At 52.1% G+C, this 14,007-nt stretch overlaps 2 protein-coding genes across 3 annotated transcripts in view; one reads left to right on the plus strand and one right to left on the minus strand.

Moving 5' to 3' along the window:
• LOC142583463 (NADH dehydrogenase [ubiquinone] 1 alpha subcomplex assembly factor 8-like) overlaps positions 1–3,218 on the plus strand; it is a 418,166-nt gene extending 414,948 nt beyond the window's left edge. Inside the window, exon 4 of one of the 2 annotated variants that reach the window (XR_012828641.1) lies at positions 3,090–3,218. Coding sequence is in view for 1 of the 2 variants with exons in the window: in XM_075693950.1 (XP_075550065.1) it covers positions 3,090–3,095 (6 nt within the window). In the remaining variant the exon portion in view is untranslated. The remainder of the gene's footprint in view (positions 1–3,089) is intronic. The other variant, XM_075693950.1, reaches the window with a different exon arrangement.
• Positions 1–14,007, minus strand: part of spab (space blanket) — a 327,616-nt gene that overhangs the window by 34,385 nt on the left and 279,224 nt on the right. The window lies entirely within an intron of this gene.

The raw sequence follows: 14,007 nt of genomic DNA on the forward strand, positions 1-14,007 counted from the left end.
TGATGGCGAACGGGACGGCCGTCGAGGGCTCCACTGAGTAGCGGCGAGGTAGTCGGCGATGTCACGTGGGCGCTCTCCAAGCTGTGGACGCGGCGCGTTGACGGCGAACCCTCTCAGTCCCAAGTCGCGGTATGGGCATCGGCGGTAGATGTGCCCCTCTTCTCCGCAGTGGTAGCAGAGCGGGCGGTGGTCAGGAGCGCGCCAAATGTCCGTCTTCCTCGCGTAGGTGCGCTGGGCGACGGGTGGTCGTGCTGGCGCTGGCGGCGGCGGACGACGGAACTGCGGCGTGACAGGGCCCTGGCGCGGTCGCGGAGGGGGACCTTGACGGCGTGCGACGGCGGCGTAGGTCATCGCTTGCGGCTCAGGCTGGGGCGATACAGGGGCTACTCCAAGTTGTTGTTGGAGCTCCTCACGCACGGCGTCGGCAATCGAAGCCACTTGAGGCTGTGATGGTGGGAACAGCTTTTGTAGCTCCTCCCGCACGACCGCTCGGATAGTCTCGCGCAGGTCGTCAGTGGCCAGTGATTGAACTCCGGCGTAGTTTGTCGAGTTTTTGCGGCGGTCGAATTGCCGGTTTTGCATCTCGAGTGTCTTCTCGATGCTGGTGGCCTCGCGAAGAAACTCGTCGACGGTCTTCGGTGGGCTTCGTACCATTCCGGCAAAAAGTTCCTCCTTCACACCACGCATCAGCAGGCGGACTTTCTTCTCCTCGGGCATTTCAGGGTCGGCGTGGCGGAAGAGACGGCTCATTTCTTCCGTGTAGATCGCGGTCGTCTCATTAGGTAGCTGCACCCGGGTTTCTAATAGCGCTTGGGCTCGTTCTCGGCGTACGACGCTTGCGAATGTCTGCAGGAAGCCGCTTCGGAAAAGTTCCCAGGTCGTTAAGGTGGCTTCTCGGTTCTCAAACCACGTCCTGGCCGCGTCTTCCAAAGCGAAGAAGACATATCGCAGTGTGTCGTCGCTGTTCCAGTTGTTAAAGGTAGCGACTCTCTCGTACGTCTCAAGCCAGCTTTCCGGGTCTTCGAAAGTTGAACCGCGGAACGTCGGGGGCTCCCTGGGCTGCTGCAGCACGACGGGTGACGCTGGGGCTGCCATTGGGGTGGACTTGGTGGCCATCTTCCTAGTCGTATCAGGCAAAAGTCCGTGCTCCGGGGGCAGTCCTTGCAGCCTGCGGCTACCTCGCTGGTTCTTGGCGACGTTGGTGTCTTCCGAGTGCGGGCTTGGGTCACGGCTTTGTGGGGGCGTCCGGTAGATGAACGCAAAGCACCTCCACCAGATGTGACGTGGTCGTGACGTCAACGAACACAGTAGCAAAACTGTGAAAGGCAAAAACTAGCTTTTATTGGGCGAACCTGTGCCCACAAAACAGGCTACACTTAAAGCACAACGAGAGCGGCGAACACAGTTGGCGATCGTCGTAAAATCTGATCAGCGAGCCAAGCGCGTCGGCTTTTATACAGCAGTCGTCAAATGTTCCAGACTAATCGTTCGGACCCGCGTACCTTCCACAAAGTTCTACACCATTCGCATCACACGATGAAATCAGATAACACAACGTTCGGCGACAACAGATAGCCGGGTAGAAGTATCTATAACTTTCCAGAAACTTCCGATACATGCAGGCGCGTCCCGCGCTGTGCGATTACATTTGTTAGGTGGCGAAACGTGGTCGCCCGATAAAGATAAGTACACGTGCCAATAAAGTCTATCGGAATTGAACACAATGTAGTAGAATGGATAGCAGCCTATCTGTCGAACCGAACTCAATATGTTACCATAGATAATTATGACTCGGACCAACTCGAAGTTTATTCAGGGGTACCACAGGGAGCCGTATTGGGGCCATTATTATTTCTCATATACGTTATCGACATCGCTGATTGTGCAGAAAATGGAGTAAAATTGCGGCTCTTCGCGGATGGCTTGGTAATCTACACTAGCGTGCAAGGAATCGGGGACCAGCTTAGACTAAATACCACACTAAGCAATATAGCCCGCTGGTGTGACATGTGGGGAATGGAAATTAATCTTAAGAAAACACAGTATATGACCATAACTCATAGAAAGTCGATCTTTAGGTTCAATTATACATTAATGGGCAACGATTTATTACAAACTGACACAATAAAATATTTAGGCGTAACCTTTGCAAGCGCGTTAAAATGGAATACCTATATTGATAATACATGTACGAAGACCTTCCGAACACTCGGTTTCTTGCGAAGAAAATTAACTGCAGCACCATCCTATGTGAAACTAACAGCATATAAAACTTTAGTAAGACCAATTCTTGAGTATGGTAGCGTAGTGTGGAACCCGCACCAGAAAGGACTCTCACATAAATGAGAAAGTATTCAAAATAAAGCGTTGCGATTTATATACCATAAGTATTCGCGGCACGAAAGCGTAAGTGCTCTCAGAAGCCAGGCAGCATTGCCTACCCTTGTTTGTCGGCGTTGTGTGGTTGTCATGGAATTTATTTTTATGCTATGTATTAACAACATTAATATAGATAAGCGAGATTACGTGCAGCCTCCACAACGACGCTCCAATAGAACCTGTCATAATAAACACATCAGGCAGTATCCGACACAGTGCGACCCGTTTAGATATTCGTATTTCCCATGGGCAATTGAAATTTGGAATTCGTTGCCAAAGGAAATTGTAGAATCAGATTCTCTGGATGGCTTTGTCGCAAAATTGGAGGCATATTTTGGTTGTTCACGAAAGTATGTGAGTGCGTAGTTCAAAGGTAATGCGTTGGTTGAGTGACTGGACACTAGTGCACGTGTGATTGCATACTGCCTTATGATTTCAAATGTACATGTTGCAATGTGCTGAATAGTGGTGTTTTATAGATCCACGATAACTACAAAAATGTTATACGGCTAATATTGCAATTGTTTTGAGCACCTTTTGTTATTCCTTGATTCATGACAAACAAAGAAAGTGTCTTGTGTTGAATACCAGTGCTGTTTTATGGCAGTTTCTTTTTGCTCTCGATATTTCTTGTTTTTTCCTTTTTTCCTGTTTTTACCATGCTCATGTGTATATTTCACAATCCACTTCCTGTTTGGGCCTGTTCAAAGGCCTAAACAGGACAAGGCAGTGACAAGGCGTGCTTCGTGGCGGTACTTCCGAGGTTCGCCAGGCAATGATCCAACAGGCAGGGGTCATCGTCGAAGACGTCATAGGAGCCCCAGACTAGGGGCGCCTTCCAAATTTCCCATTACCTGGCAATAAAATGTTTTTATCATCATCGCCCAAGACGTGGGCAAAACCGTAGCAGACGCCGCGGTTGTCTCCACTCTGTACGGAACGGCAGGCGAGGTGGACACCGAGGCACCCTCGCATCCGCCGGAAAAGAACGCCACTCCTGTTTCGCCCGACACCCTCGTCCCACCCGCCACAGTGTAAGACACAACTGTTATACACTTTTCTCTTGAGGGATAACGGCAACCTGCTGTTCATGATCTGAGAATGCCTGCCAAACGCACATCCCCCAGCTCATTCTTATACTTCTGATTATTTCAGTATCTTGATCCGGATCCACGGTCACTACCTGTCCTAAGTAGATGTATTCCCTTACCACTTCCAGTGCCTCGCTACCTATCGTAAACTGCTGTTCTTTTCCGAGACTGTTAAACATTACTTTAGTTTTCGGCAGATTAATTTTTAGACCCATCCTTCTGCTTTGCCTCTCCAGGTCAGTGAGCATGCATTGCAATTGGTCCCCTGAGTTACTAAGCAGGGCAATATCATCAGCGAATCTCAAGTTGCTAAGGTATTCTCCATTAACTCTTATTCTCAATTCTTCCCGATTCAGGGCTCTGAATACCTCCTGTAAACACGCTGTGAATAGCATTAGAGAGATCGTATCTCCCTGCCTGTCGCCTTTCTTTATTGTAATTTTTGTATTCATATAGGGTGTTGTGGCCAAGTTCTGCACCAGGATGGCCAATCCTCCTCTGGTGAGGGAGTGCGTTACCGGTTCGGGCCACCGGGATCAGGCCGCACTCCAGGCCTGTTTATGCAATTTTATCAACATGGGAATTTTCTTTTAATCCGATGGAAAATTGCGCGGCACCGGGATTCGAACCACGGTCCTCTCGCACGCGAGGCGAATGCTCTACCTCTACGCCACCGCTTCACCTCATGCGTTTGAACAAATACTAATTGAAGCTCTTGGTGCTGACATTTGTGTTCCAGTAGAACGATGAGCTTTCTCGTAACTGCGAGCTGAGGACTGCTCTACTTTTACGACTTCAAATGGCAGTGCTCTAAAGGTAAGCTGGGCGAGTAACTCTTTTGCAGGCTTTCTGGCACAATTCAAACAGACGCTCTTGTGTCTACCTGCATGAGAACGTCCTTCTCTACCATTCGAAGGCATATTTCGTAATGTCCTGCGTGTTCAGCACACAAGCATTGGTAACACAAGTTAATTACCACTGTCTTCATTTACTGCATTCATAGTGCCCTTAGACCTAGCCTTGCACATTTTCGCTAAGTGTCCGTAGCGCTAGCAAAGATGGCGGGGGTACTTGCCGAACTTGCAGACTTACTGGTCATGGGCAAGTCCAAACCAGAAGCATCCTGACAAGTGTCGCGTCTTCATTCCTTGTCGTGGCGTACAAGTATGTCTGTTTTTCGCTTCTGCAAATTTCCCACTATCCGGTTTTCGGCCAAGTGCGTTGACTGGTTGACCATAGCTGGCTTCAAACTCTGGGCTTCTTTTGCTTGCCATGCCTTTTGCAATGTCGCATTCACTTGTGAACGTTAAAGTTCCCTTCCTTAGCAACTCGCTTGCGTTGCTCTGTCTCGCAGCCCGGCTGCGAAACGGTCCCGATGTGCGTCGTCAAGGTAAGTTTCAAAGTCGCATGAAGCCGCTTATTGCCTCAGCTCTATGGAAAATGCTGGAAACTGGTATTAAACTTAAATATATCGATAACTCATTGGTTTGGAGCGTAATGCGCCCTCAGTACTTTAGCTCGTCTAGCTTTTGAGGCTTTTCTGGCCCCCCGAGCTTTTTCAATGTCCGATAGGCTTTCACAGATATTGCCGTGATAAACATAGTGTAAGACAAGGTTTAGGCAGCCAATCTCTTCTTTATTCTCCCGAGTGAGAGCCCCACCACCAGGCCGCAAAACGGTGATGGTGAGTATGTACAGATGAGAATACGAATGAACGAATAAAGCCTTTATTTTAAGGAAGGGCACGGTTCTAGGCCGCTGATGGGGATTAGGAGGGAAGGGAATGTGGGTTCCCAGACTGTTGACTGAAGCACATCTTCATCTCAGTCTTGGATCTTCCGTTTTATGCAGGCTCAGGTGCATGTTCAGTTCCGCCGCTCTCACATGGGCTGATCGGCCCCTTCTACACTACTCGAAACAGGCCACTTCGTCTGCCATATGTCGCAATGGCTTTCTATGTTTCAGGGTTAGGTTGTATTGCAATTCCTAGTGTTCTAATGTCTCCGTGTAGTAAATGCTGAATGTTGGATCTCCCTTGTGAAAAAGCTGCGCAGCTCCAAATGAGGTTTTGCAAGTCTGCTCTGCATGACTTCTGGCAATGTGTGCATCGGGTGTATAAGTCTTCGCAATATGAGGAGCATGAATATGCTCACACTAATCTTCCCGCGCGCGCAAGCGGCCGGCCAAGTCGCGCGTTAGCGATCAGGGAAACGCCGAACGAATCGTTTGAGCCGCGAAACGTGAACGATCTCCAAACCACAACAACGATGGTCCGAAGAAACTTCTACGGGAGTAACGCGATAGTTCACCGGGCATGTTTGTTCACTAATAATGTAGGCCCAAGGAAGAGGGATTGCTTAAATGATATTGCGCGACAAAAGAAAACGACACGGACGTGAGATAAGACGACAGACGACACACCAAGCGTATTTAAGTAATGGATTACGAACTTGCCCGGAATGCTGCTCTCATTAAGCGGGATTGAAACTTCTCACGCAAACCGGGTGTACGAATGGGCGTCCAAAGGAGCACTTCCTCTCCAGGACGAAAGGAGACGTCACGATGAGAGATGTCATAACGTTGATTGCGATCTAGCTGATTGACGTCTGTGTTGAAGGGAGCACGTTCACGGCATTCCTCAAGTCTCGACGAACTGTTCATGTATACGGCAGACGTGTTAGTTGGGGCACTGAAGAAAACGGCGTCGATGGTGAATGTCGGTGAACGGACGTAAATTAGGTAGAAAGGTGTATACCCCGTAGTTGATTGGATAGAGGTGTTGTGAGAAAACGTCACAAAAGGTAAAAGTTTGTCCCAGTTGCCCTGGTTTGGCCTGATATGCATTGATATCATACCTGTTAGTGTGCGATGAATTCGATCTCTTAAGCCATTCGTTTGAGGGTGATATGCTGATGTCGTTTTATGAACTGTCCCATAAGCTCCGAGTACTTCTTCAATCATTGTTGACATGAAAGTCTTGTCGCGGTCACTTAAGCGCACACGAGGTGCACTATGACGCAGCACAATGGCATCCAGAAAGAAGGTGGCAACGTCTGAGGCCAACTAGAGCGTAGAGGAGCGGTGTCTGCGTAACGTGTGAGCTGGTCAACAGCTGTCAGGATCCATCGGTGACCTGCCGACGTTATGTGAGGGCCAACTAGGTCTATCCCAACGATGGCAAAGGGTATCTCGGGACATGGGATGGGCTTAAAAGGCCAGCAGGAGGGGAATTCGGTCGCTTCCGCCGTTGACACTGGACGCAAGTGACGTACTTGGCCACAAAGGTAGACACGCCGGCCAAACGAAACTGCTCCTAACGCGTTGGTATGTTTTGTGGAAACCCAAATGGCCGGCAGATGGGTCCTTGTGAAATAGTTCAAGTACTTGTGTGTGCAGCGAACGTGGAAGAACAGGTACCCAGCGGTGTCCGTCGGAATTGTAAATGTAGCGGTGCAGCACATCGTTGTCGAGCTTAAATAGTCGCAGTTGTCGACGTAATCTTGCACTTGGTGCAGAAGTAGTTCCGCACAGGCGTTGGATAATGCTGTTGTACTGGGATCAGAACGTTGACGCGAGGCGAGCTGAGGCACGCGATTGGAAGATAATGTGCCAGTAACCACTAGAGGTAATAACGGGAGTGGCGACTTAGTATCATTATCAAGTCTTGAGCAATGAGGAGATGTACTCGAAGATAGTAGTGACAGGCGGCTGCGAGGGAGAGCGTCAGCATCATGATGCTTTTTCCCTGACTTGTAGACAACGTCAAAATCGTACTCTTGTAAGCGGACCACCAGCGACCAAGGCGCCCAGACAAATTTTTAATTGACGAGAACCAGCATAAGGCGTGGTGGTCGGTTATGACCATGAAGTGGCGTCCATAAAGATATGGTCGAGCTTTTTGTATGGCCCAAACTACTGCGAGGCATTCCTGCTCTGTGATCGAGTAGTTTTCGGCAGCCGGTAATGCGCGACTCGCATAGGGAACAGATTTCTCTCGTGAGGTGGTATCACGCTGTAGAAGGACAGCACCGATCCCATGGCCACGAGCGTCGGTGTGCAAACAAGTTCGTACGTTCTCATCGAAGCGACGGAGGAAAAGGTCGGTGGTTAATGCTTACCTGAGGGTTGGAAAGAAAGTTCACAGTCGTCTGTCCAAAGGAAAGCAGTGCCCGATGTAAGCAACTTGTGCAGCGGCGACGCTATGGCAGCAGTGACGGATGAACCGGCGAAAGTAGGATGCCAGGCCCAACAAATTTAGTTGTGTCACGAGAATCCCATCCTCGTCTTCGTCCTTCTTGGCAGCCCGCCGACCCCTGCGGCCCGTCGTGGGTGCAGCCGGGCCCCGTGCCGGCCGTCCTGCGCGCCGTCCTCCTCCTCCGGCGCGGCTGCCACCGGAACGCTGCTTGCAGGTGCCGTCGCCAGAGTTGGACTCGTTCTCGCTCTCCTCCTCCGCGCGGTACTCGTCCTCTTCCTCACCCTCCGCACCATCACTCTCCTCGTAGTTCACCGGCCCCGACGTACGGTGGGCGCTGTTGACACGTGTGGCAGGCAACTCGACCGGCGAGCTGCGGTGGCCCTCGGCCGTAGACGCTGCCGTCTGGGCAGCCATGGAGCTGCGACGTGTGCGCCCTCCGGTGGCGGCGGCTGCATACTCGGCAGACCGTACAGCTGCACGTTGGCTAGATCGCCGTGGGGCCCCTTCCGTAGCAGCGGGGGTCTCGTCCGACTTGCCGTCCTCGGCTGCCGGCGCCTCGGCGTCCTGCTTTGCGGCGGCGGTTCTCGCTGTCCTGCGAGGCATCCCGCTGCTGCTGCTGGCTTCCTCCTCTGATTTTGGCGCTCAGGCGCAAATCCTAATAGGTTGGGGCACCGCGCTTGAAAGACCAGGGGACACTGTTTTGCGAGACGACAAATCCGGTGGTCGAAGAAACGTCCGCCGGCAGCCTTGTGTTTCGGAAACACTTTCGGCCACTAAATCCACTTTTGAATCCAACGCCATGAAGAAACCTCCTCGACGCCCCAGTGTCACGAGAATCCCATCCTCGTCGCCAGTGTCACGATCCACCCGGGCTCGTGAACAAGGGAGGGCTCAAGGCACCCTCCATTAGACGGACGCTCCGCAGCGTGGTGGTGCTGAACGATGACTGACCGGCGAGCAGCCGCGCTCGTCGGTGTTTATAATGGTGCGGTGACCAATGTTGCCTGCCGAGCTTTAGCAGGCCACCGAGCTTGGCGGCCGAACCAAGATTATGCCCGAGGACGCGTCACATACTTGCTACACCCTGAGGCCGAGTCCCGCCGGCCTGAAGCTCAAGCTGGAAAAGTGTGTTTTCCTAGCTCACAGCGTTGAGTACTTGGGACATGTCATTTCCCAGGCAGGCGTAGCCCCGGCTCCTGGCAAAGTTGATGCGGTGCTCAAGGCACCTAAGCCCCTGAACAAGAAGGAGCTTTAGAGCTACTTGGGCCTCATCAACTTCTACAGGAGTTTTCTGCCTAACCTGTCGCAGCATCTACAGCCGCTCCATCTTCTGCTTCGAAATGGTCAACAATGGGTCTGGAAAAAGGAGCAGGACCAGGCCTTCCAGCGCAGCAACAAGCTAATCACCAAGGCTCCAGTGCTGGTGCACTTCAATCCTGTTGAGCCTCTTGTCCTTACCGTAGATGCGTTGCCGTACGCTATGGGAGCCGTCCTGGCACACCGGGACGAAGATGGCCAGGAACGCCCTGTGTCGTTTGCTTCTCGACGGCTTCATGCTGCAGAGCAACGTTACAGCCAAGGAAGGTTTCACCCTCATGTTCGGTGTCGAACGCTTCCACCCGTACCTGTGGGGCCGGAAGTTCGAGGCGGTCACGGACCACAAGCTGCTGTTGGGGCTGCTGGGGCCCGACGAGGCAGTTCCTGTGCAAGCATCACCTCGAGTGGTACGCTGGGCCTTGAGCCTGGCAGCTTACAGCTAACAGCTGGTTTACCGTCCGGGAAGGGACCTGGGACCTGCTCATGCCCTGAGGCGCCTGCCCCTTCCAGGGGTGCCTGATGCTGTTCCAGAACCTGCTGAAGTGTTCATGCTGGAACACGCGTACCCGGAGGTGCTCTCCAGATCTGCGGTATCGCAAGCGACCAGCCGGGACCCAGTCCTGTCTCAGGTGGTCAAGGCGGTGTCCCGTGGAAAGGAATTGGTGCAGCAGGCCTATAGCCACAAGGCTGCTGAGCTGAGCTTGCAGCAGGGCTGCCTACTGTGGGGTTCGAGGGTGGTGATCCCACAAAGTTTCCGGTCCAGGGTTCTGCAGTTGCTGCGCGCGGGTCATCCAGAGATAGAAAAGATCAAGATGGTGGCCCGGTCCCATGTTTGGTGGCCTGGCCTGGACCAGGACATCGCTCATTTGGTGCATAGCTGCCAAATCTGCTAGGAGAATCAGCGAGCCTCGCGTCGTGTGGAAATCACCGTCTGGCCGTTCCCACAGAGACCCTGGTCCCGCCTACATGTGGATTTTGGGGGACCCTTCAAGAGCGATTACTTCCTGGTTTTGTTGGACGCCTTTTCAAAGTGGGTGGAGGTTATACCTGTCACCACTCCATCAGCAGTCGCGCCCATTGCAGCGCTACGACAGGTCTTCGCCGCCCAGGGGTTGCCAGATGTCATCGTGTCCGACAATGGTCCTGCTTTCGTCAGCGCAGAGTACCTGGCCTGGCTGATGAAAAACGGAATCCGCCGGATGATGGTTCCACCGTACCACCCTGCTTCAAATGGTGCAGCCGAGCGGATGGTGCAAACCATGAAAGACAAGCTCAAGAAGAGCCAGACTGGGGATTTCCGGACGCAGGTTGCCCGGATGCTATTTCAGTACCGGACCACGCATCACGATGTCACTGGCCGTGCCCCCTGTGAGCTCCTGCTGGGTCGGATGGTCAAGACACCTTTGGACGTCTTGCATACGGACTTCCGATCGACAGTGCTTTTGAAGCAGCTGAAGCAGAAGCTGGCTGCTGACCAAGGATGCCGTCCTGGGCCTTTGCCAGAGTCGGGAGCTCCAGTTTTCGCCAGGAACTTCCGTCCTGGCCCACCCTGGTCTGCGGGACAGGTGGTGTCTCCTGCCAGTGCCTCATCGCTGCTCGTCCGCATGCCGATGGGGCCATGTGGCACAGACACGCCGACCATGTCAGGCCTCGCCTCTGGACCTGGCCAGCACCCTCGACTGCCACTGAGTTCCAGCCCGCAGGAGGACTAGCGGCAGCACCAGTCGCTTCCAGCGGAGTACCACCCACCTCGGAGGCGGCAACCGTAGCCAGTGGTGCGGCACCCGTTGGACCGGTGTCGAGCCCAGCACCACTCGCAAGGCCGACTACTACGAACCCTCCGGATGGAGCAAGGCTGGCTCAGGCAGCACCCGGCGTTGCCACACCCGACCCGTCAACACCGGTGCCCAGGCGGAGTACTCGACGGCGGAGGCCACCAGACCGTTACTCGCCTGGGTAGCAGGCCCCGTCGACCCAGCTAGGGTGGAGGCAGAGCCTCATAGTGTGAACATGGACGTTTGTTTTTCATTTAACAAACACACTGGGGTTAAGGGGGTGTAGCAAGTACGTGACGCCTCCTCGGGCATAATCTTGGTTCGCCCACCAAGCTCGGTGGCCTGCTAAAGCTCGGCAGGCAACATTGGTCACCGCACCACAATAAACACCGACGAGCGTGGCTGCTCGCCGGTCAGTCATCGTTCAGCACCACCACGCTGCGGAGTGTCCGTCTAATGGAGGGTGCCTTGAGCCCTCCCTTGTTCACGAGCCCGGGTGGATCGTGACAAGTTGTTTTTGATTTTCAGGGCGAGGAAAGCAAAGCGTGGCAGCAACTTTGTGGGGATGTGGTCGAACGCCATCTTTACTGATGGTGACCTAATACTTTCATGTTCTTCGTCAAAATGGCATTGCTTTATGTTGAGTCGTAGTCGAGCGTCTAGCGTAACTTCGTCCAAACGCTCAAGGCGCTGACAAAAAGTGGTAGAAAAAATCATCTAAATAACACAGACAGGTGATGTAAAAAGTCATCTAAATACGACAGACAGGTCTTCCACTTAAAGCCGCGTCAAACTGGGTCGATCATGCGCTCAAATGTTTTAGGAGCATTACATAAACTCAAGGGCTTGACGTTGAACTCGTAAAGTCCGTCTGGTGTTGCATAGGCTGTCTTGTCCTTGTCCGCTTCGTGCATGGCGATTTTCGAGTACCCGGATCTGAGGTCTAGACTAAACAAATATTCTGCACCCTGGAGGGAGCCAATGGCATCGTCGATTCTTGGTATGGGATGTACGTCTTTGCGCGTAATCTTATTAAGAGCTCGATAATCAACGCAAAATCGTACAAGGGCGTCTTTCTTGCGAACCAACACAACAGGAGACGACCAAGGGCTGGATGATGGCCGAATGATGTCTCTTTTGAGCATGTCATCAACGCTATCCGCAATAATTTTCCGTTCTGCAGAAGACACGCGATACGGGCGGCGTACAATCGAAGTGCCTTCGATTTCGACGTGATGTATGTACTGCCATGTAGGTACGGCCCAGAAGCTTGGAGTGAATGTCAAATAGGGCGCTGTGTTTGTGCAGTAGTGCATGAATAATGCTCACAATAGAAACATTCAGGTTGTCGCTCACCTCGGAGGCCTTTAGGAAGTGCTCGAACTTTTCCACTTAGGATACAAAGTCCTCGTCACCGTCGTCGGCAAACTGGCCGAACGTTCCAAGCGCTGCCATTTTTAGGCGCCCCCACGACGCACACTGAATTCTGCATTGAACCGTGTTCTGAAAACTGACACGATCATTCAAACTGTTTATTTGGCAAGCTAGGCCGTAACAGGAAGAATGAACCACGAGCACAGCAGTGCCGGGGGCAGGAGGGGCGGGGCATATATAAGCACGCAAGCATGCGTACCGCCAGCAGACACGAGCGCACACAACTGCGCAGAACGCGTCTGTCATAAGAACTCGCCTGTCATAAGACAATTGTGCATTCTTGTGTATCTCGGCATTGTCCTTGTCAGTGCTTGATCTACACAGCATGACGAAGAATTCTAAGCGTCCGCATGCGCTGGCGTGCCATGCGTCTCGTCTCGGAAACCATGTGCGAAATTTTTGGTAGCGCTTCTAGATGGCGCAGCCTGTTCGGGAAGAATTGCAAGCAGGAAGCCTGGCTGCGGTATAACGTTTCGCAGCGTTCGCGCACCGGCGAGCCATGCATTTCGGACGTCATGCTCAGGCTTCTCGTCGGCGGTGCTGAGTGTCTTTAGGGATGCGCAAAACATGAGTCCCGGTGCAGTACATGCCTCATACTTGACATTTCGACAGTGGCAATACGTTGTGACGCCATATTGATATAATGATAAACACAGTGCCGTCGACAGTCATTGTGAGATGGGTCCTGCTTATATTTTTTTGTAGTGAATTAGCATTCACATGCTATTCTGGCCCTTTCCAGCGGCTATCTATGTTTCTATGTTTGTTCGGTGTACCTACGTACGTTTATCTAGGTCAGTTATTTGTAGGGGACCCTAATCCTGTGAAGATAATTAACAGAATAAAAATGCGGTAATAATAATGATATTTGGGGTTTTACGTGCCAAAACCACTTTCTGATTATGAGGCACGCCGTAGTGGAGGACTCCGGAAATTTTGACCACCTGGGGTTCTTTAACGTGCACCTAAATCTAAGCACACGGGTGTTTTCGCATTTCGCCCCCATCGAAATGCGGCCGCCGTGGCCGGGATTCGATCCCGCGACCTCGTGCTCAGCAGCCCAACACCATAGCCACTGAGCAACCACGGCGGGTCAAAAATGCGTTCGACTGCATAAGGCAGGCATTACGAAATTTTTACTAGGAGCTTATCACTGTCGTTGAAAAGTCTGCAATCATTGCATTCTGCCGGGACCAACATATGGGCCAGGAACTTGTAGGTTGACAAAGAAGCTTGAAAACAAGGACCGCGCAACGAGCGATGCAACAAAAAATGTTAGTTGCAACGTTGAGAGACAGGAAGAGATCGGTGTGGATCAGAGAGCAAACGGATATAGTCGATATTCTAGTTGACATTAAGAGAAAAAATTTAGCTGGGTAGGCCATGTATTGAGCAGGCAAAATAGCCGATGGACGATTAGAGTTACAGAATGGGCGCCCAGGGAAGCGAAGCGCAGTCGAGGAGGGCGTAAAGCTATGTAACGTGATGAAATTGGAAAAGTTGTAGGCACTGCTCGCGCAAGACGGGGGTAATTGGAGTTTGCAAGGAGACGCTTTGCTCTGCAGTGAGAAAGAAATACGCTGATGATGTACGTATGTGTGTATATATGTATGCTTCTATCTAACCATCTTTGGGTCTACCTGGGTGACTGGGTAGCCCATAGTAGAAGGGTCAAGCCTGCTGTACTGAGGTAACAGGGCTCGAAACCAACCATCACAAAGTATGTACCAATGTATACATGCCGCTCGTCAACGAACTTCTTTCACGCCGACATGGGTTATGCGGGACTCGGTGCCATGCTCGAAGAAACTGTTTG

The sequence above is a fragment of the Dermacentor variabilis genome, chromosome 5, assembly GCF_050947875.1.
Source record: "Dermacentor variabilis isolate Ectoservices chromosome 5, ASM5094787v1, whole genome shotgun sequence".
Classification (NCBI taxonomy): domain Eukaryota; kingdom Metazoa; phylum Arthropoda; class Arachnida; order Ixodida; family Ixodidae; genus Dermacentor; species Dermacentor variabilis.